Raw genomic sequence first — 23,586 nt, 5'->3', positions numbered from 1 at the left:
ACACCGCATGGACCTGAAAACTACATTTCCCTGTGCAAGAATGCGCGTCAACCGTATGGGTTGACAGCTACGTGGGGTCATTATAATCACGAGGGTCAAGATAAATCAATGACGGTGTGTGTGGGGGGGGAGTGGGTCTTTTTAATTGGATCACCGTCGAGATCCGCGTTACAAAACCCAGGGCGCAGTTCAATTCCCGGAGTCTCGTCGATTCCACCTCCCGTGAAGCTTCGCGATTCGCCGCGAATCGATTCACCTCCACACTTCGGGCAAGATGAGTGATTGCCACCGCTGCGTGACCATGTCTCCTCGCTACCGCCAACATCACCATCCAACAACAACAACAGCGGCAGCGGCGGCGGCAACAACAACGAATAGACGCGATGTTTAAACAAGTTTCGACCGCCATGGCCACCCCGCCGAGCGCAGAGGCGTTGGACGCGGAGGGGAGCGACGCGGCTTTGCGGCGAGGGGACGCGCTGGCCCGGCAGGGCCGTCTCGACGACGCCCTGGACGCGTACGCCGCGGCGCGCCGCCTGGGTGTTGCGCTGAGCGGCGAGCGTCTGTTCGCCCTGGCAAGGCTCATGGCCGCGCGCCTTCGTGTCAACATCAATAACAACAACACCAACAACCACAGCGGGGAGGCAAGCCGGAGAAGGAATCTTGCGCCATCGGGGAAGCGAGGAGAGGCGGACACAGCAGGGGCGGCGGGGTCGGCGTTCGCAGGGTCAGGGTCTGCGGGCTTTGCAGGGTCTCCGGGGCCTGCGTCAGTGGGATCTGGGTCGGGATCTGCGTCTCTTGTGAGACCTGGTGGGTTGGGGGGAGCTGCGCGGTCTGGGTTAGGGTCAGAAATGTCTGCAGGATCGGCTTCTGTGTCGGGCCTTTTCGACTGCTGCTTGTGTCGCCTCTGGCTGTCGGAGCCCGTGACCCTGAGCTGCGGCCACAGCTGCTGCAGGAGCTGCGCCGAGCTGCGGGTGCCCGGCGCCGCGTTTGACGAAGCCGCCTCATCCCAAGTCGCCTCATCCCAAGCCGCCTCATCCCAAGCCGCCTCATCCCAAGCCGCCTCATCCCAAGCCGCCTCATCCCAAGCCGCCTCATCCCAAGCCGCCTCATCCCAAGCCGCCTCATCCCAAGGCGCTGCCCGAGAACTCGCAGTGGAGGCGTGCGGGACATGCGGGGCCGTGTCCGCCCGTGCGCCTGGGACGCCGGTCCGTGTCAACGTGCTGCTGGGCGGTCTGCTCGCCAAGTGGTTTCCACGGAGGGCCGAGGCGGCGCAGCTCCGCGTGGAGGCGGCGCGGCTCTTCGCCGTCGGCGCAGAGCTGCGAACGACGCTGGGGATGTGTGAGCGGGCACTCGCACTCGGTACATGCAGGGGGGTTGCGCGCGGTCTTCCCAGAAGGTTCATTTAGGGCCGCGTCAAGAGACATTGAGGTTCAAACGCGGAGAGAGCCGTGTCCATCGCAGGAGGTTCTGAATCGGCGTGTCAGACGAGAGCGCGACTTTTCGAGAACGATCAGAGGCCGAGAACGATCAGAGGCCACTAACGGACGCTGGGTCTTCATAATAAAGGTTTTTGGGTTAGTTTAAATGTGTCGTAAGACTACACCACCCGACACAGCCAATGAGGTTTGTCACGTAAACAACGCGCCAATTAGTTACTACTTCAGCCCACCGGTGTGTTTGAGAGTAAATCCACGACATTTACAATTCGAATAGTACGACGTTTCGCTGGTGATTACATCCAGAAATTATACTTACACGATCTAACCCAAAAAAACTATGGTGAATATTGGTCGCGAAAGCCTACGTGTTAAACGAACGCTCTCTTTACTGGACATCGTCCGATTCCTCCAGTCGAAATAAAAATTCTGATGACCATGTGAAAGAGCTCGCACCCATTGTTCTTGGTTCAAACCGTAGGCATTTCTGTGCGTTTCTCTCTGGTGATTCTTAATGGCCTCGTCAGAGGCACTCGGCTATTGTGTCTGTGATTTCTCTGTGCAAACTCTCAGGGCTGTTTTAATCACGAGAGGCTCATAATGGTCATATCAGAGACACCGGCCAGTGAGATAATGAGTTAATGGGTAAAGGAGGTCGACAGGTTGGCCACAGGCCTTTGTGGCTCCATCATATCGACTGTTACTGTTACTACTTTTATTTTTAATATGTGTATTAGATTGTTGCTGTACACAATAACAAAGGTCTGCTGCAGAACGTTGGGCGACAAAAAAAAACGCACGCGAATATCTGCCAGGCCCATGTATCCGACGTGTCCTGGTTGATGAAATGGGGTGGAGACAGATAACCCGGGAATGCCTTGACAGAAGGGACCCTAGAATTTGGCGTCAGGGTGGGTGCTGTGTTCTATCTGGGCTCCCATACTGGACTTGATCCTCCAGTAACTCAAACTTGATTCGCAACAGAGGGATACTCGTTGTTTTCTCGCCTGGTTAAATACAAAAGAGGGTTGCCTGTTGCTGATGGTGCTGCTTTGTTATTTGCTTGGGTCACAATTGTCTCAGATCCAGGTGACGTGGGAGCGCTGGTCATAGGGTCGAAGGTTCGCTTGGAGATGGGAGACCCAACTGGCGCTCTCCGTGACGCAGAGCAGGCTTGCCGAGCACAACCACACAATGCACAGGTACTTTCACCGGACATCAAATAATGGATTCTTGAATTACGACCTCGAATTATGACAATTTATCTAAATTCTTGTTGGTGAACCATTATATGGCTAATATTCTGTGCCTGTGGATGCTTTTGCTTACATCCTTATGCGCGTGTACGAATACAAAGGCCGTGGTGGCGAGGGGCTGGAGTCTACTGGCACTGGGTCGGCAGGAGGAGGCAGTGGGGGCGCTTCTAAGAGGCCTCGCGCTCGATGCTACCCAGGAGTCGGCCGCTCGTGCCATCGGCGAGGTCAGAGGTCGTGCAATTCTCACTGCTCTTTTTGCCCCTGTCTGAGGTGGTGGGGAGTTAGGCCGTGAGCATTCTGACGGACGATATACAATCAATATCAATTATTGATAACTAAAGTCTGTTAGAGCTCTTTGTCAATCCACAGTACTTCAACACCCCAGTTCAGATTAATGTTTGCCATCGCTGAGAATTGAATTCAGGTTGTTTGGTTCATAGCACTGTAAATTTCTGGTCTAACAGCCCAGCAGGTTTTGGGATTTTCACAAATACAGTGCAATACAATTTGGGTTTATATAGCATCTGAATGCAGTCATGTCAATATGCTGTACAGTAAGGTCTCAGAGTAAGCAGATCCGCTCATACGCGACTGACCCCGATTCATACTTGTAACTCGTACTTTTACTACACGCACGGGGCGGGAAGTGAGTCAAATCACCCCCCGCCATGACGTGAACATGTATTTGAGGGCGTGTAACTGTATCGCCTGTGCTACTAATGATTAGTGAATAATTAACTGTACAGTACTGTACTTTATTAAACATTTATGTACATTTATATACATTTTATGTACACTCTACTCTTTGGTTCTTTCGGTAAAGTCACGTAGGTAGAAAAATAAAATAAAAAATAATATATCATATAACTAATTTATATTATTTTTATAATAAAGATTTTTGGGTTAGATCGCGTTTATTTATAAATGTGTCGTAACCCTCCACCACCCGACACGGCCAATCAGCAAAAAAAAAGTGTCACGTTGACAAAAGACAAATAAGTCACTACTTCAGCCCACCGGTGTGTTGAAGAGTTAATCCACATTTACAGTTTGAGTACGACGTTTCGCTGGTAAATACATCCAGCATCATCAAGCAATTCGCCAGAATGGTAAAGCCCTCGCTTGCTCCCGGTTTTTATATAGAGCAGCAGGGTGACGTCATCACTTAACTCATCAGGTGCAGTGATTAGAGGCGGAGGGCGGGGTATTGTAATTATATAATCGATTAGTAATCAGTCATTGGTTATGATTAGTAATGAGTTGTAGATTAGTAATTCTTTAAATGTAATGTGTATTAATGTGTATTATTTAATAATACCTATGTGACTTTACCGAAAGAACCAAAGAGTATGGATTCCTGCAGTCACGAAAGCTTCAAATCAAAATGTATGTACACGCTTACATTTTATATACACCTAACCCCCGCGTACTCTGAGACCTTGCTGTACAAAGGTTCATGAACCTTTGGATGACAGGTTTCTGCCACGTCACCCAGTGCAAACGTTTGCTGTCATCTGGCGATATAATGTATATTGTTTCTTATTTCATAAAAAAATTCCTTCATGCCTTACGGATATGACTTCATTCAAGTTAAATACCTAATGAGTCAAGTTATGCATTACCAGGTATTAATGTGAAGGCTAAAAGTCTACTTAGCACCTCTTAGCCTTTCTTATGGGTGGGTTTTCCTAAAGCATTCTGGTTTCTTCCCTCATGTCAAACACTCAAAATTTGCTACGTTCCCAACAGGAAACTTCGAATATTCAACACACATTTCCTGGTTAAAGAAAAAAGAGTCTGTGCACTGTATATAATTTTTAGGACTTCAACAATAAATTATATTTAATTTGGGTTATTACTTGATTGGGATTACTTGACAAATGGTCCATTTCTGGCAGCAGAACAACATTTTAACCTGGTAACAATATCAAGTGATGATGGTGATGCTATTATTGGTCACTTGCCTGATGATCGCATGGCATATCATTTTGTTGAGGCCATCATTCCCATCATATCAGGGCTATCAGAGAATGTGCTGAATCGATGAAACTCTACACGCTAGAATCCTATTATGGTAAGGCCTCGATATCCACGAGGGTTATGTTCTTGCAAATCTGCACGAAGGTCAAATTTGCTAATGTAGATACTGTGTTTATATGGAAAAAGGGAGTTCGGTTCCCATGTCCGACTGAACATATGGGAGAAAGTGGAAATGTTTTATAATATTAATCCGGTACTATACATATAAATAATGTCCATATACTTAATTTAAATGTACAATAGTACAAATAAACCATCACGAATAATACAATGAAAAAGAATAAATAAAATAAACATCAATAAATTAACCTGTAAATTTGATGATTAGGGGATGATGATGATGATCAGCAGCTGTACTATCACCACGAGCACGTCTATCCAACAACTCTTCTTTCTGAGCTAAATCTTTCACTTTTTTCTGCCTTTTGCTCTCACTTCCTCCACTCACTTGACGCTTATACCCAATGATCGAAATAAAAGACCACTACTGTACTGCACAAGTACCCCACCCCCATGATGCGATGTTGCTAAATCGCGAATAGTCGAAGGGGAAAAGAAGGCACGAAACCCGAATAACCGCATTTCGCGAAAGAAAAATCCGCGAATGAAGAGGTTTTACTGTAATTGTACCCTCTCCAATCAAAACTAGGGCAAATAAAATATTCCAATTGGCATCCATAGAACACGTTGGCTCTAATGTGGGACAAATCGACTTTTCAGGAGATATGGGCCCCATTTATTACACCCCACCGACCTCACACGTAATACTCAAGGATCCAAATCGCTGCATCATGTTCTTCCACATTTGAATTCCATTCTGCTACTTTAATTTAAATCGATGTTTAAATTTGTTTTAGGATTCAAATACCCTCTACACCCAATCCCTTCCCTTTTCTCTTTGATTATTTTAATGATACTTAAAAAGAATTGGAACATATCGCCTGGTTTAAGGTGTTCAGCATCATTATTGTGCACACGTGTATTGTGCTCGATTCTTTTGTTGATTAAATAAATAAAGTGGTTGTGTGGGTCATCGTCTGAGCAAAATGTGTTGACCTGTCTTTATAAGTCTCATTGGAAACTATGCCTCGGCACTTAATTTTGACTTATCAACATTGTGTGGCCCATGCTGGCATGCTGCTGTTTGGATCGTGTGACTCCACAGATCCTCTCTGAATGGCTAAGCCCGGTTCCGGAGCAAGTTGGCGTGGCAAGCAGGAGCCTCAAGTGTGGGACCTTCCTTGAGTCACTAGGCAACCAGCCAGCCAATCATGTAACGTAAAATACATTACTTTGTATACTTAAGATAATTATTGCACAGCGTCTATTGTGGATGGAAAGAGTGTGTTTGCCACATGGTGGATTGTGGGAGTTTGCTACATTGTAAATTGTAAGACTATGTACATATGTATTATGGGGAGACAAAGGCGGCTGGATTTGGTGATGGCCACACCACCTCTTATGCCATACGGGCATTCATATGTGCTTGCTAAAACCACTTGCCCCAACAGTTTGTATGGCCATAAGGCGGTCTTTTTGTTTTCAGATGCATGCTAAAGGTTTGTGTGAATGTGCCTGCTGCAAGGGTTGATGACAGCTCGGGTGTGTTGATATGGATGGTGAGAAATTGTGCATCTCAGGGTGGATGATGAGGAAGCATGTGCACTGCATTGAGGATGTTGCAGGGTGGATGTTGAGGGAGTATATATATATTTATGTGAGTATGGATAATGAGGGTGTGTGTGTCAGTGTGGATGCTGGGGAGCGGTAGTGTAGCGGTTAGCGCGCTGCGCTGTGAACCTGGCGACCTGGGTTCGATTCCCGCTCACGGCCAACACCAGTGACGATTATCTGAACCGGTCCCAGGCCTCCCCTAGGTCGACTCAGCCTCAAATGAGTACCTGGTGCGGTGTGTAAATATCGCCACTAGTGAGACAAAGGAGGTCGGGCGTGGTGCTGGCCACCCACCCCCTCGTGTACCGTTCCGGCCTTCATAGGTGCTCGCTAACAGCACTTGCCCCTACAGTCTGTTAAGGCTATACGGGGGATCTTTGTCTTTTTTTTGCTGAGGGATTGTATGGATGGTGAAAGTTTGTGTTGGCGTGTGTGTGGGGAGCGAGCCTTCAGCCTTCGCGTGGCCTCAAAGTGCACCTGGCCTGGTGCAGGCGCCGTGGTGATGTCACCGTCACTTAGTGGCGAATGGCAGGTACAGTGAGGGAAAAAAGTATTTGATCCCCTGCTGATTTTGTACGTTTGCCCACTGACAAAGAAATGATCAGTCTATAATTTTAATGGTAGGTTTATTTGAACAGTGAGGGACAGAATAACAACAATAAAATCCAGAAAAACGCATGTCAAAAATTTTATATATTGATTTGCATTTTAATGAGGCAAATAAGTATTTGACTCCTCTGCAAAACATGACTTAGTACTTGGTGGCAAAACCCTTGTTGGCAATCATAGAGGTCAGACGTTTCTTGTAGTTGGCCACCAGGTTTGCACACATCTCAGGAGGGATTTTGTCCCACTCCTCTTTGCAGATCTTCTCCAAGTCATTAAGGTTTCGAGGGTGACATTTAGCAACTCGAACCTTCAGCTCCCTCCACAGATTTTCTATGGGATTAAGGTCTGGAGACTGGCTAGGCCACTCCAGGACCTTAATGTGCTTCTTCTTGAGCCACTCCTTTGTTGCCTTGGCCGTGTGTTTTGGGTCATTGTCATGCTAGAATACCCATCCACGACCCATTTTCAATGCCCTGGCTGAGGGAAGGAGGTTCTCACCCAAGATTTGGCGGTACATGGCCCCGTCCATCATCCCTTTGATGCGGTGAAGTTGTCCTGTCCCCTTAGAAAAACACCCCCAAAGCATAATGTTTCCACCTCCATGTTTGACGGTGAGGATGGTGTCTTGGGGTCATAGGCAGCATTCCTCCTCCTCCAAACACTGCGAGTTGAGTTGATGCCAAAGAGGTCCATTTTGGTCTCATCTGACCACAAAACTTTCACCCAATTGTCCTCTGAATCATTCAGATGTTCATTGGCAAACTTCACACGGGCATGTATATGTGCTTTCTTGAGAAGGGGGACCTTGCGGGCGCTGCAGGATTTCAGTCCTTCACGGCGTAGTGTGTTACCAATTGTTTTCTTGGTGACTATGGTCCCAGCTGCCTTGAGAACATTGACAAGTTCTGGGCTGATTCCTCACCGTTCTCATGATCATTGCAACTCCACGAGGTGAGATCTTGCATGGGGCCCCAGGCCGAGGGAGATTGACAGTTCTTTTGTGTTTTTTCCATTTGCGAATAATCGCACCAACTGTTGTCACCTTCTCACCAAGCTGCTTGGCAATGGTCTTGTAGCCCATTCCAGCCTTGTGTAGGTCTACAATCTTGTCCCTGCCATCCTTGGAGAGCTCTTTGGTCTTGGCCATGGTGGAGAGTTTGGAATGTGACTGATTGATTGCTTCTGTGGACAGGTGTCTTTTATACAGGTAACAAGCTGAGATTAGGAGCACTCCCTTTAAGAGTGTGCTCCTAATCTCAGCGCATTACCTGTATAAAAGACACCTGGGAGCCAGAAATCTTTCTGATTGAGAGGGGTCAAATACTTATTTCCCTCATTAAAATGCAAATCAATTTATAACATTTTTAAAATGCTTTTTCTGGATTTTTTGTTATTCTGTCTCTCACTGTTCAAATAAACCTACCATTAAAATGATAGACTGATCATTTCTTTGTCAGATGGGCAAATGTACAAAATCAGCAGGGGATCAAATACTTTTTTCCCTCACTGTATTGGTGTGGGGAGCGGTAGTGTTGCGGTTAGCGCGCTGCGCTATGAACCCGGCGACCTGAGTTCGATTTCCGCTCACGGCCAAGACCAGTGACGATTATTTGAACCGGTCCTGGATCTCCCCTACGGCGACTCGGCCTCAAATGAGTACCGAGTTCAGTGTGCAAACATCGCAACTAAGGAGACAAAGTTGGTCGGGCATGGTGCTGGCCTTCATAAGTGCTCGCTAACGGTACTTGCCCCAATTGTTGTTGATGGGGGATCTTTGTCTTTTGTGTGGCTGCAGTGTACAGAGGGTCAGGTAGAAGTTCATAAGAAGCGGAAGCACTCGGTCTCTGACTCGGACTGCGATGGAGAGGGTCAGCCACCACATCCAGACTCAGCTGGTGAGGCCTGGGAGCGTGCGGGTTCGTGTGAGTGATTGTTAATATAAGAGCATTTTAAGCAAGTGAGTGTGATGAAGCATTTAAGCACATGCAGAAATTTTTGCATGTACGGGCAACTGCTTGTGAGCTTATGAGTATTTCAGATTGATCATGTTGGTGTTTGCATTCGTAGTTAAGTCTTAATAAGTGTGCAACTGCATTTCTTAAGTGCATATGCATGTCAGAAGTGCTTGTGCAGTGGTTCACACCAGGGAGGCAGAGACTTCTTAGAGTTAACACGTTTATTTAGAGCCTTCGAGAGGGACTTGGTCCTGGTCCCGTGGTCCCCCAGCCCCCTCTTTGGGGCCCCCGAACCGGTACCTCCGGTCACCAGGCCTCCAGGTTCACATGGGGTGCCATGGCTCCCTGTGTACCCCTGCACCGTCCCTGGCACTCTCGCCCCCTAACCTCCAGAGGCTGGCACTGCACATGGAATGCAATGCCATCCATCCTTGATCGGCGATCTCAGCCGGCCCCCGCTAGGGCCGGTACTGCATTCCCACTGCAGTGTTGTAGGTGGTGTGGGCGGCGTGTGTCGTGCCTCACACAGGCCGGCTTCATACAACATGCAGTGACATCCTCCGATGCCACTACACTTGGATGAGCGGCCACCATGCATAACACAGTTGTTTTAAACTGTTGTAGCTCTACATTATCATTAGAGGGCAGTGCTGAAAAATCCTGGGCTACCCATGACCAACCCACAGTGACCAGCATGGCGAAGTATGGTCAGATATCCTTTACATGTGTAATGACATGATGACACCTGCTGGTGAGAAAAGGGAAGCAGGCACCGCTAAAGCAACATCCAATCCGATAGGGAGAGGTATCTGAACAAAGGTAATGGGCGGGGCTGGCTGGGATGCTCCGGGAACCCGCTCGAAGGTTCCACGATGGGGCGTGGCCAGAGGCGGAGCCTAGCCGCGCCTGCGGTGATATAAGCGGGGGCGGAGGAGGACTCGGGGTTCGTGTGTGGAGTCTTGGGTCCGGACTGTGTCGCTGCTCGCCGTCATCTCTTTCCGTCGTCCGGCCAAGTGGAAGATCTCCTGCGAGGTTCCATCGCCCTTCCCGGCATGCCGCCAGCCAGCGCCGCCAGTCAGCGGCGAAGCCGAGAGTGGACGGGTGGAACCACGCCGAGTGATCGCCGTGTGTTAAGCCAGTAGAGACGCTAACATCTAAGTGTTGTACTCAGAATGAGAAGATAAGTTTGGCCTGTGTTGTGCCCGTGTGTGAATAAAGAAGTAGTACTCTCTACATGACGTGTCGCGAAAGTCGCTCATTACACATGTATAAATAGCCAATAGGCTGATATACTATTAAAATATTTCAATTTGCTTTTACAAATAGCAGTGCACAGCAGTCTTGGTCAGTATCTGAAAATGGCCTGAGCCTCCAGTAGATTTAGCTGCCTTAAAATGAATACCTGGTGCTGTGTGGGCATTGGATAGACAAAGGTAGTAAGGCATGTTTAATGTCGGCCTTGCCACTTTCCCCTTATGTGTCTTGCAAATTCCCCATGTGCTTGTATGTGTGTGATGTATGAAGCCTTTTGATCTACCCTCATCTCATTTTCCTGTTTTAGAATGTTATTATATCAGAGAGGTACCCAGGCATCGTATCGACCCATCAGACCTGGAATGCTCTCTTTGTATGAGGTACGATCACCACTATCATAATAATTTAAATCATCACTGTCATTATTGATATTAATTATACTGCTGTGTTTTTTGTGAACAAAGCGTGTAGAGTTTTGAGTGTGTGCATATGAGCACATATGTCAAGTGTGCATATGTGAGTTTGTATGTGCACGTGCATAATTGTGTGTTTGCACTGCGCTACAACTCACATAGCTCAGGTTTAATTCCTTACCATTGAAAATGTGCATGTTACCTGATCTACCCCCCACCCCTTTTTATTGATTCATCCTTAAATGAGTATCTGCTATAATGTCACCATCATAGCAAGGGTTACAAAGATGAGCAATTGTTTATCAACTTTAATAAGTGCTTGCTAACAGCATTGCTCAAACAATGTAATAGGATAACGTGAGTCTTATTTGTGTGTGCACATAAGTTTATGAACTTATCTGTACACGTGTGTGTGTAAACACAGGCTACTGTGGGAGCCCGTGACGACACCGTGCGGCCACACGTTCTGCACCGCCTGCCTTGAGCGTAGCCTCGACCACCGGCATCAGTGCCCACTCTGCAAGGAGGGGCTCGTGGAGGTGGGCATGGGGGACACGGAGACATCGGGAACATGGGGACCCGGGACAGTGGGGGACACGGAAATGATCGGGGGTGATCGGCGGACACGGGGCAGGGGGAATATGAGTAACAAAGAGTTCATGGGACAAGAGGGACACAGGGACATGGGGAATATAAGGGGGACATGGTCAGTGTGACACTGGAAAACAAAGGGGAGCACATTGTGTGAAACCGGGGACATGAGAGGGTTTGTAGAGGGATTCATACTTTTTGGTTCTTCCGGTAAAGTCACGTAGATAGATCGTCCTCACCTGAGGACGATTGCTTGTGTTGCGATCGAACCGTCGTGATTTTTATTTTTTATTTTTCTATCTACGTGACTTTACCGAAAGACCCAAAGAGGATGAATTCCTGCAGTCACGAAAGCTTAAAGTCAAGATTTCTAGAGAGATTTTTGGATATGAAGACAATGAAACATATGGAAACTCACAGGAACACAAGGAGGGACACAAGGGGACATACAGGCTCAGGGCACACGTTGAGACAGAGGGACATATATGAGGACAAGGACATATTCAGGGAGCCATGGTGGATGTGGGGAGGCTGTTGGCTATATGGGGGAATGACACAAATTTACAGTTACGGGCAGTGTGTAAATGTGGTGTGTGTGTGTTCCTGTGTGCAGTTCTTGGCGCGTGCCGTGTTCACCCGCAACGCATGTCTGGAAGGGGTGATGGTTCACTTCCTGGCTGAGGAGAGGCGAGAGAGAGAGCGACAGAATGCGGAGGAGCGGAAGGAGATGGCCGGGTGCGTTGCACAGACTGGGACACATGGGAATACAGGAATGAATGTGGCATTCCCCCTGAGTGTCGTGCGGTGTGTGGTGTGCGTGCTGTGTTGATGTGGGGGTTTGGCCGTGCGGTGCAAGCAGCGAGGTGCCGGTGTGTGCGTACACCATAACCTTCCTCTGGGTGCATTGTTGATGTCCTGTGTGGTGTAGTGTGTGCGTCGTGTTGAGGGGGTGTGTATATTCCGGTGCAGCAAGGTGCCGGTTTTTGTGTTTACCGTGGTTGTTCCCCTGCATGCCGTGTTGACAAGGTGTGTGTGGTACTATGCAGTGAGGTGCCGATATTTGTGTGCACCGTGGCATTCCCCTGGGTGCCGTGCCCCCTGCACGTGTTTGAGGCGCGCTACCGCCTCATGCTGCGCCGCTGCATCCGTGATGGAACTCGCTCATTCGGCATGTGCGCCTGGGACCAGCAGCACGGGTGAGCGAGCCACACCATGCTCTACAACAACTACACCGAAATCTGGCAAACACCGCAAAATGCCATAATTTGCCGATTTGGGGAGGGGCAAACAGGTAAGTGTGCATTCGCCAACCAAACACGGGGTCTATCTTGGCCCAAGAACCCAGCCAGTCAGCCTCCAGCACGAATCTGACCACTCACGCTAACCCTAACCTTGCGTATTCATGCCCCCTTTTAATTAGTTTATTAACTTTGCATTGTTGCTGTTCACAGTGCTTCTTCTCTTCTTGGCATCACTCGCACCATCTTGTCTGTCTTTGCTGTCCCTCTGCGACCCCATGTCTCTTAGTTTATTTGTGCTTTGGTTATTGTGTGTGCTCTTAGAGTGTGTGTTAGTGTTACGTGTGTGCCCCCTGTATATTATATTTTATAATGTATTTAGTTGTTGTGCTTTTTAAGTTCAAGCAATAAAGATTTAGGTTCAGTTATATTCAGATTTTGAAGCTCAGATGAAATTGAGATTCGATTTTATTTGGCTGATTCGTCTCATTCGAAGTGTGTGCCCCCCATGTGTGCTGTGGGTCAGGTTCGCGGATGTGGGCTGCATGCTAGAGGTGCGGGGTGTGCACCTGTACCCAGACGGCCGCTCCCTCGTGAGCGCCGTGGGCGGACGTCGTTTCCAGGTCACGGAGAGGTCAGCCCGGGATGGCTACAGCACGGCACGTGTGGCTCTGCTGCATGACACGCCGGTACGGTGAACACAGCAGCAAGACACGGGACTTGAGACAAAGGAAGACACTGGGCATGGAAAACATTAGACACGGTACATGAGGACATGCTGGACAAGGTGACACGGAGACGCATGACTTGAGAAGCAGGAAGATGGGCGTATGAAACATGAGACATGGGACATGACACACTGAACAAGGGGATACAGGGAGACACGGGACAAGCGTTGATATGCGGTGTTTTTTTCTGGAAGACTTTGCTGTTTTTTCCTGGATTTTTCTGTTGCGCGTAGTCATTTTAAGATGTTCTTTGTTCATGTTTTGTTTGTTGCGGTTGCACCTGAGTCAAGAGCCGCATGGCTGACAGGGCTATACCTAATAAATGAAACTGAAACTGAAGAGGGACCCGAGACATCGGACCTGGGGAGATATGGATTAGGCACAGGGAAACAAGGAACACGAGATGAGGACATATGGTACATGACACATCACATGAGAGGCAAGGTTATGATACTGTGGTGACACTCTCAATGTTAATGCAAATGTTGGTTCTTGATGCTGAAGATGTTGATGGTGTAAGTGTTGGAAATTTGGTGTGTGTCGTTCTGGTGCCACGTTCATGTGATTGTTGATGGTGGTGTCTTTATTGAAGTTGATGGTGTAGGCATGAGGTGGATGCAGTACAGGATGTGAGCTGGCTTCATAATGTGTTGGTGGTGCTGATTATGTTGTTGATCGTGTTGTGAGTGTAGGTGGTATTGATTATGATGGTGTTGATTGTGATGTTGATAGTGTAGGTGGTATTTATGGTGTAAGATGGTGATGTTGATGGTATCGGTCCATTGTGATGAGGTGTGAGAGTTGTGCTAGCTCAGTACTCTGATGATGGGGATGTTGATGTTTTAGATGGTGTTGTTACATTGATGGTATCGATTTTGATGTTACAGATGCCGGGGGAGGCCGGATGTGATTTGTGCTTCGTCTGTAAAAAAATATATGATTTTCTTCATGGTGTTGATGGTGATATTGATAATGGTGATGATGATGGTATTGTTGATGGCGTAGGTGCGGGGTGATGCAGTGCGGGAGCTGTGCCGCCTCCATGAAGTGGTTCGCACCTGTGCCGAGCGCTGGTTCTCAAAGTTGGAGCCCCGATACCACGGATGCATCAGCCAGCACTTCGGGGACATGCCGCAGACAGAGCCAGACATCCAGGTGAGACACAGGGTGCTCATGGTGGTAATTGTGGTGGTGGCCAACACCAGTGACGATTATCTCAACCGGTCCTGGGCCTCCCCTGGGTCGACTCAGCCTCAAATGAGTCCTGTGCTTGGAGCCATGTGTAAACATCACCACTGCAGACAAAGGGTGGGCGTGGTGCTGGCCACCCACCTTGTGTGTCATGCTGTCCTTCATAGGTGTTCGATAACAGCACTTGCCCCAATAGTCTGTTAGGGCTATACAGGGGATGTTTGTCTTGGTGGTAGTTATAGGATAGTGTGGCAATGATCTTTGAGGTAGTTGTGATTGTTGTGGTGGTTGTGCTGATGGTGATGGTTATAGTTGTGGTGGTTTGCAATTGTCATGGTGCTGGTGGTGATGGCTGTGGTGGTGATGATGATGTTGGTGGTGATGCTGCTGCTGGCGATGATGGTGATGATGCTGGTGTTGGGTCTGATGGTAGATGGTGGTGGTGTCGGTGGTGTTGTTGTGTGTAGACTAGGCCAGACGGGCCAGCTTGGCTATGGTGGCTCATTGCGGTGCTGCCGCTGGAGCCGCGTGTGCAGCTGGGGCTGCTAGGCCTCACGTCCCTGCCGGCGCGCCTCGCGGCCGTCGCACAGCTCTTGGCGCATACGGTGCGCACGCACGCACCGCAACCACCGCAATCGCTACAGCCATCTCTACCACAACCACAGCCACGCCAGCAGCAGCAACAACCAAGCCATCAGCAACAACTGGAGCAGCAACCAAGCCAGCAACAACCAGAGCAGCTGCAGCAACAAGCGTTGCAGCAACAGCCAAACCAGCAACAAATGCAGCATCAGCCAAGTGTACAGCCGCTACAAATGCTCGAGCCACTGAGCCAGCTTCAATTTAGCCCGCGACGGCACCAGCAGGAGCACCATGATCGGCAACAACCGTGTCCATCACAGCAGCAGCCGCCGTGCCAGCAGCAGCAAGGCCAACACCGGTCAGAGCCGCAGGGACAGCAGTACCCACAGAAGCAACAACCACACACAGAACCGCATCACCAGCAGCAGGCGCAGGCAGATGTTATGGGAACACCAAGGCTCCAAGGGGAACCCAGAATTGCTATGGAGGAGCAACCAACAGCATCACTATGGGTGGCAGCGACACAGCAAACACACGTACAGCCGTGGGGCCGGCCCGGTAAACAGCCGCAGGGGATACAGCCAAATTCTCCGGCACGGTCTGATAGTCACCCACAGCAACAGGCAAAGCCCCGTGTGTGCATGCCACCCGAACTGTCAAGGCAACTGACAAAGCGGCTGCACACACAGCAGCACGCCCTGGACGCCGCGATGTGCACAACTGCACACACAACCAAACTCTCCTCAAAAACAGCCACACGGTCAAATACACTCACAACCTCACGCATGGCCGCACACCTGACCATGCAAATGACCGCACACACAACCCCACACATGACCTCACAGTCTACTGTACACGCAATAAGCGATGCAGATCCGCATGCGACTGCAACTGCCTGTGCATTCGCACGCTCAACTAGTAATGCAGCTGCACGCGCGACTGCTTATGCAACAGCGCACACAACAGCGCACGCGAAAACCTATGCAGCCGCTTACACAAAAGTACAAACAGCAGAAGCAATGGCACACACAGCAGAGAGTGGTGCACAGTCAACATCGCACTCAGATGCAAACTCAGTTGGACACACAGTGATGCGCGCAGAGGGGCAGGCGATCGCGTGCCCAGCAACACACGTAGTTGGACACAAAAGCAGACATGTGGCAAGTCTGACAGATGTGTCCACACGCCACACAACCAAACACACAGTGACACACAGACCTACACCAACAGTCGAGAACACACAAACCATGAGACACAAAGCCACACATACGATGGCACACGTGGATACAACCGCCATCAACAACCACCAAGTGGATACAACAACAACCGCCATTCGCCACTAAGTGGCGGTGATGTCACCACGACGCTTGTGCCAGGCCATGTGCACCTTGAAGCCACATGGATACACACACAATTGGACACGCAACTTCTCATCCATCATCCATTATCCCACCCAACGCGCGCCACATGTACGACATCGCATACAGATGCCCACACAATTGGGCACACAGCCACATACACAACAAAGATAACGATCCCCCGTATAGCCTTAAAAGACTGTTGGGGCAAGTGCTGTTAGCGAGCACCTATGAAGGCCGGTAACGGTACATGAGGGGGTGGGTGGCCAGCACCACGCCCGACCGCCTTTGTCTCCCTAGTGGCAATGTTTACACACCACACCAGGTACTCATTTGAGGCTGAGTCGACCTAGGGGAGGCCCGGGACCGGTTCAGATAATCGTCACTGGTGTTGGCCGTGAGCGGGAATCGAACTCGTGTCGCTGGGTTTATAGCGCAGTGCGCTAACCGCTACACTATCGCTCCCCACACATACACAACACACACAACGGCACACACAATTGGACTCCCAGCCACACACCCAACAGCTGGTACATGCGGAAAAAACGACTGCGCACACAACATTCAAATGCACAACAGCCACCACCCACACTCATGGAGCAGGAAGAGGTGGTTGTACAGGCAAACATGAAAAAAGTGGTAATCGCAAACCCTCGGGGTCCTGTGGGGTTACATGCTCCCGCAGAGCTGCAGGACGTGGGGCTGCAGGAGGATGTGGGGCTGCAGGACACAGGGCTAGGAGACCGGGATGTGCAGGATCAGTCCGGAGGTGACGTGGAGCCTCCCCTTGGGCAACGCTCAATTTTATCTTTTATTAGACCTCATTCAGAGTTCCGCGAGATGTATGCCATTGATCATGAATGACCTCTGAACTCCCTGAGAGAATGGTTTATTACACTTTTACACTAAGTAGTTGTGGCCTTGCAGGTAATTTTTAAAGTCGGTATGTTAAAATTGCATACAATAGCCTAATCTGTTTGTGAGTGCTGTCACAGGATCTTTAAAGTCCGATTAACAGCAGGTGGCATGTTTCGGTCGATACCACCCAATGGAAATTACTGACCGGGCAGCTGTAGGGGTAGTCGTACAGTGATGCCGCATTGACTGACACACTGCTATGGACAAACCAGTCGCCCGATGTGTGTTTGCAGACTTGCAGCACATCCAGCTGCTTCATTACATCATTGTTGCTGCATTTGCTGCTGAGGTAAGATAAGGCAGTTTGCTGCACAATTACTGATGTAGTTATTGTCGTTATACCTTTGGTATTATTTTTACTTTGAGTATGCATTGGCGTTATTATCGCCCTATTGTGCACAGCTCTAAGGGGCCTCCTGTAAAAAAAAGTATTATTTATTGTTGAAATTAATTGATGCATTTCTGTTATTTTTGCAGCAAGTAACCATAATTTCTAACCTGCCTGCCTTTTCCACTCTACATCCAAGACACTCGTCCAGAGCCTTGGGTTTAGATGCTGCTTTAAGGTACAGGTCATGTCCCTTAAGCCAGTGGAGTGCACAAATATCAGTTTAAACAGTTGTGTTGTCTTAATATTACATTTAAAATCAAATGGACAGTGACAATGAGAGGAAGCATTCCCTGAGTAAAATCCGATATGATCGATAAATGACATAAGCCAGAGTTTAACCAGTCGAGTTTTTCAGTTCATGTCATACCTCCCCTACTCCCAAACCACCTGAGATGGTCAAGTGGCTCGCAGAGCTCATTTGGCCATATCACCCTTGGGCTGGGCATAGCTGAAGTAGCTTGATGGTTATTTTGGATTACTGGGCTCTAAGATACCTGATTGCAATCCCAGACACCCTGCTGATATAAAACAGGGTTCGCGTGTGTACGAGTTTTCATGGTGTCAGTCCAGTTACTAATGACTGCGCAAAATAAAATACATTGTATTAGGAATTTCATTTTGAACTTGACTTCAGACTCTTGCGGAAAACTAAGGCACCGATTAGATGTTGAATGTCTGGATGCCAACCTAATGTTTCTTCATATGGGTTATCCAAGGTTTAAGACTGCCATATGTCCTGAACAGACCATTGGGACAGGTGCCGTTAGTGAGCACCTATGAAGGCTGGCACTGTGCACGAGACGGTGGTGTGGGCCAGCCTTTGTCTTTCCAATGCCGATGGTTACACAGCACACGAGGTACTCATTAAGGCTGACTTGTGTGACCCAGAAAAGGCCCTGGACTAGTTCAGATACACGCCAACGATGGAAGCCATGGCCAGGAATCAAACTTGGGTCACAGGGTTCGTAGCGCAACGTGCTAACCACTGCATCACCACTCCATGATATCGGTAATGCCATACTTCTACACATGCATAAAAAGGGACACAGGTACTGCTGTCACAAGTTTCCTACTCCATTTTTTTTATCCCCTATCCTTCCAAACCTTAACTTTACTCTTTTTCCAGTATCGTTACATGCACTCTGGCCATTGCAAATCTATGTAACAATGATGCAACATTCATCCAAGTATTTGGTTCAGCGAAATATGCATTGTCATTCATGCGATTGTCACCAATGCACAAACAGGATGCAATTGTAATTTGAAGAAAAACTATATTAAACGACGTTGCTTTTTTAAACATATTTCCCATATTTTGGAGACAACGTGGAAGAACGCCCCAAATGCCCTTATATTACAATAATTAAAAATAAAACAAACTTCAGTTGTGTAAAGCGTTTGACAGCAAAACTTGCATCAGTGCAACAATACTTCACTTTCTTATTAATATTATTAAACATGAAAACCTCCGAGTCTTAAGGTTTTTGCAGGTCTTCCTTGGGATACTTTGTCACATTTTTTGGTGTAGGATTGACATTGTTCACTGGGATGCTCCCCGATTACATGCTTTGCCTATTATGTGTTTGCGGTATTCACCAAGTGACTCGGTCGCCTTAGCAACATGGCGCTCCTCTCATCCTCTTGCTAGCTGTTGTCTCAGCGCCACTCGCAACCTGGCATTCAAGATATGGCGAGACAGGAGGCACTCAGAAACACGACTGTAACTTTCACCTCTTAAATTGACTATCTTCTGCTTTATTTGAGTCAGCAATATTTTTCAATCTATCCTGTTTTTCAATATCTGTTTTCAATAGTTGTATTTGTGCACCCTATTAGAAATATTAACGCTTTTATACTTTTTTTTACCTATTTTCCAGTAACCCTGTTAATTAAACAACCTTCCACTGCAATTGTTGGGTGATATCAGGAAAAACATTTTTCCAGAGGTTTGTTGTAATATAATCACGAACATCAGTATCCTGGTGACAACACGCGCAATGACAGCACTCTGGTGCCATTGTGGCACTCTTCCAATGTCAACCTTTTACGCAAGTTTACTTCCTCGGTAGCATCTTCAAGTTTCTTTCTGGGAGCCTTAGATAAACATCTAGAAATTAATAATCAGTTGTATTTTTAGGTTGAGTGTTTCAGAATATGATTAAGTTAAAGCTATATGTTAGGGTTAAGATTAGTGCTTTGGTTAAAGAGGATACAAGGTTTAGAGTCTGGGCAGTTTCCTGAACTCGTTTTTTTATGCCCCATCTTTACCAGTTTTCTCCGATCAAGTCAATATATGGTGCAAGTGCTTTGTCTTGCATTAGCAGTCCTGTATTTACTTCACAAAGGACAAACACAAACAATATCTGAATATGAATCAGTACTCCACGTTTCATGAGATGTTTACTAATCAGGCATATGAAGTGTGTAAAATTGATTTCTTTGTGAACAGGGAAGACTGGTAAACATGTAAAGGTATACTTTGGGAGGATGCGAGGACTTAAGTTTGAAAAGCCCTGAGCTAGATAATGTTTTAGAGTACGAGTTAGGTCAGCACTAGGGATAGGATAAGTTAGGATTATATCTAAAATTATGATTAAAACTTGAGAGTTAGGATGAGGCCGACAGAAAGGATTCGGACGAGTTCGACCCAGTGCTGATTCTCCAATCGGGTGTCATTGCTTCCTCTCGTAAAACTCGCCACACTTATCCCTTGCCAGGGCGGCCATCAGAAATGGCGGAATGTGCCAAGAGTGGCATCAAAGAGTGACCGGTTTGGCACGGAGCCATGTTTATCGATGAGGTAATAGAATCGACGTCCACGCACGCGCACAGGCAGGACTGCAGTGGCGCTGGAGACGGCGATGGGGCATGATACAGAGTCCACTGCCACCTCGAAGGCACGCGCAGGCCCCAGCGGTCCTAAACGTGGCGCCGCGGTGCGGAACGTGAGTGCCCGGCCGCCACGAAGTAGGACCACGCGCTGCACGTAGCGTGATGAGAAGAAGACGCATCCCAACATGATCATCACACCTGAGGGCACAGACAATTATGAAGAGGGTAAGGCAATGGTATCCAGTGATATATTTAGGAGGACTGAACAGAGACAATGCAAAGTAGAGAATGCTACAAAGGGGAAGACCACAGAGGAGGGAAGGAGCATGATAAATGAAGGGAGACCAAGTGAAATGTAGGGATGCTGGGGGGATGTAGTGAGACTAGGAGAGATGAAGGCACACCAGGGTGGATAGAGGGAGACCAATCTCAATGGAAGGACCAGAGAAGATGAAGGAGAACCAGGTAAGATAAAGGGATACTGCGTTGATACTCACCCACGGTGAGGCAGAACATAGAGAATCCGTAGCGCCACAACTCGGAGCTGCTGGTCAGTGCCCCGAAGGAGAAGTGCGCAAGGTAGACCCAGAAGACCGCCTGGCTACATGCGAACAGCGCCAGCAGCCGAGGCAAGCGGCCGTCGCTGCGCTCGAAGATCATCACATCACGCGGAACCTGCGCACCACAGCCGCACAACCAGCCTGTGCTGACGACTACAGCACACTGATGATGCCCAATGACGGTAAAGCTGTTTAATCAAGTTACGTACAGTTGCACAACTATAGTCAGTAAAACGAGTTAAGCTGATATTACCATATTCTACAGAATATATGCTCTGGAAAGATGCACCCAAAACGCGTGTTTGATAGCAATGTTATGCAAATTTTGTCAGATACAAACAAATCGAATTATAAGATGCACAACCAACCTTTTGCATTCATCTAGTAACATTTTAGGAGGCATTCATCTGCTACGGATTTGCATTCGTGGTAGAAATTTCACATTTGGAGTTGTGATGTACGTTTCAATTATGCGATGTGTGGAAGTACATGACATGCTGATCTTATTTAGATGTAATCAAGACTAAGAAGTGTGAAGACGCTGCCTCTGACCATTGATACAGAATTGATGCGCACACGTACAAGCAATTTTAAGGCAATATCCAGTACTTATTTATTGCATAAAATTCATTGCACACTTGTTCTTGCAGGCTGTGCCCATTCACGTGCTTTGATATGGCTCTTTCTCTCGATCTCCCATTCTCGAGCTTACATGTAATTTGCAAAACAGCCTTCCATCTGCTTTTATGGTGATGACGGTGAGTGAATCGAATTTAATTACGGTACACGTAGTGGTTTTTGAAGTGGTATTAAAGAGTGAATACTGTATTAAGTTGTATATATTTAGTTACGTGATAAATATATTACATGGTAGTTAAATGTGTTACGTGTTAGTTACGTATAAACGTAATCTAATAGTACGTCGGACACCCACCCATAACTAGAAAGGCTCTTCCCACACTTACTCCGGCTTAGAAAGGTTCACTGGATCATTGCAGGCAAGTAACGAGTGGTCAGACATGGCCGTTATTTTTAAATGTATTTTTGTATAGAAAAAAGGGAATACCGTATCCAAGTACAGCCGATAATCAATCCGACACTAGATGTGGGCCTCTCCACGTCTTTGGGTCACAGGGGTTACCCATGCTTCACCGTTATGGTTGATCAATGCACAGTTATAACTGCAATGAAAGGCGGAGCGGTGGCGAAGTGGTTCGTGCACTATTTTGTACTCAAGATTGCCGGCCACGGTTAACATCAATGGCGAGTGATAAAACGTTTTATTTTACCGGTTAAGACCCATTTTGCAATAATGTATAGCTCTTTTTCAGATGCGACCTGGCCGCAATGATAGCTCAACGAAGTGGATTATCACGTGGGAAAATATAGCGGAAAAATACTTTTAAACGCATGTTCCTTATGAATGTGTGTGGGAAAACCAGAGGGCCCGGACAAAAATCCACACGACTACAAGAACATGAAAACTCCAAATATACAGGGGTCAGGGTCATAATCAAGCCCACGACCTCCTCCATAAAGGGCGAGGGCGTTAACATCTCGCGCCCTCCTTCAACAACCCGTACTGCGTGGAGAAGCCTTCATCCAGCAGTGGACTGACATGCGGCTGAAAAATCCCAACAACTTTTGAGTACAAACATTCAAGTTCACGCTCCTCCACAGCGACGCCTCCAAGTTCTTCCCGCGATAGGTGGGACCAACGTCGGGGCGGGGCTTCTGATGGACGGGGCGGGGCCTCTGATGAAAGGGGCGGGGTGACTGCAGAAATGGGCGGGCCCGCTGGTGCAGTGGGCGGGTCCACGAATTGAAGGGGCGGAGCCGATGGTGGAGGAGCGGACGGCCCCAGCAAGCGAGGCCGAGGCGCCATGCCTGGCCCAACCCCGAAGTGGCTCCGCTCGGGCAAATGAACGCAGCAGCAGCGGCTTGCAAGAGCATGTTTCTCCTGCAAGTATAGCTGCCAGGCTCGCCGACTTGAAAGGGGTCCGCCTGTCTTATTCGGTTTCTTTTTTTGGATTGAAATAAAGGCAACTGCGTCCCGATGTCAGGGATGAGGTTAAGCGCTGCGCTCGCTCCTCCTGGGCGCTGCCATCTTGCTTTACCTACAATGCTGCGCGGCCTCCGCTATGGCGTCATTAACCGGCGGATTTAAATGACGTCACCTAGCAAGTTGAGGTGATGTTGCTGCCAATTAAGATGACGTCATGTCTTCACTTGTGATGACGTCGGTAATCAGTTGTGCAGGATGTGCAATGGAATCTTTAGTGCCCCCACAGGGTACGCTATTTGAAGGCAGAAGAACTAATGAGTTTCAATAAAGATCACAGGGCAAAACATGTTAACTTCATATTCTTAGTTCTTTCGGTAAAGTCACGTTGAAGGGAAACAATAAAATAATAAAAAATATATAAAACAATAAAATTCTCATAATATATTTTATTGTTTCCCTTCAACGTGACTTTACCGAAAGAACCAAGAATATGAATCACTGCAGCCACGAAAGCTTTAAATAAAAATGTTAACTTCAGTCAACACGTTATTG

General features: G+C 47.9%; 2 protein-coding genes across 2 annotated transcripts; one reads left to right on the top strand and one right to left on the bottom strand.

Annotated features, from left to right (window-relative positions):
• Nucleotides 1–190: 190 nt before the first annotated feature.
• On the top strand, nt 191–18,253 carry LOC116954406 (uncharacterized). The gene is made up of 12 exons (XM_032974894.2): nt 191–1,362; nt 2,523–2,641; nt 2,797–2,919; nt 5,901–6,008; nt 8,814–8,913; nt 10,535–10,607; nt 11,065–11,179; nt 11,845–11,966; nt 12,278–12,427; nt 12,996–13,158; nt 14,203–14,352; nt 14,856–18,253. The coding sequence occupies exons 1-12, from the start codon at nt 384–386 to the stop codon at nt 16,311–16,313; spliced, it is 3,660 nt and encodes a 1,219-aa protein (XP_032830785.2). The 5' UTR covers nt 191–383; the 3' UTR covers nt 16,314–18,253.
• Nucleotides 18,254–18,698: 445 nt separating this feature from the next.
• TMEM223 (transmembrane protein 223) lies at nt 18,699–23,280 on the bottom strand. Its single transcript, XM_032974920.2, has 3 exons — nt 22,686–23,280; nt 20,967–21,144; nt 18,699–20,667 (listed from the first exon to the last, which is right to left on the bottom strand). The coding sequence occupies exons 1-3, from the start codon at nt 22,980–22,982 to the stop codon at nt 20,363–20,365; spliced, it is 780 nt and encodes a 259-aa protein (XP_032830811.2). The 5' UTR covers nt 22,983–23,280; the 3' UTR covers nt 18,699–20,362.
• Between the last annotated feature and the right edge of the window lie 306 nt (nt 23,281–23,586).

This window comes from Petromyzon marinus, chromosome 3 (genome assembly GCF_048934315.1).
Source record: "Petromyzon marinus isolate PM22_M1 ecotype Great Lakes invasive population chromosome 3, UKy_Petmar_22M1.pri1.0, whole genome shotgun sequence".
Classification (NCBI taxonomy): Eukaryota; Metazoa; Chordata; class Hyperoartia; order Petromyzontiformes; family Petromyzontidae; genus Petromyzon; species Petromyzon marinus.
This window is presented reverse-complemented; position numbering and strand designations above follow the sequence as displayed.

Excerpts from the sequence above, each read along its gene's own strand:
- LOC116954406 (XM_032974894.2), top strand. The coding sequence starts at position 384 with ATGTTTAAACAAGTTTCGACCGCCATGGCCACCCCGCCGAGCGCAGAG. Across the intron at positions 8,914-10,534 it reads ACCACATCCAGACTCAGCTG|AATGTTATTATATCAGAGAG; the intron begins GTGAGGCCTGGG and ends TTCCTGTTTTAG. Across the intron at positions 13,159-14,202 it reads CTCTGCTGCATGACACGCCG|GTGCGGGGTGATGCAGTGCG; the intron begins GTACGGTGAACA and ends TTGATGGCGTAG.
- TMEM223 (XM_032974920.2), bottom strand. The coding sequence starts at position 22,982 with ATGCTCTTGCAAGCCGCTGCTGCTGCGTTCATTTGCCCGAGCGGAGCC. Across the intron at positions 21,145-22,685 it reads GGAGGAGCGTGAACTTGAAT|GTTCCGCGTGATGTGATGAT; the intron begins GTTTGTACTCAA and ends TGTGGTGCGCAG. Across the intron at positions 20,668-20,966 it reads TATGTTCTGCCTCACCGTGG|GTGTGATGATCATGTTGGGA; the intron begins GTGAGTATCAAC and ends CTGTGCCCTCAG.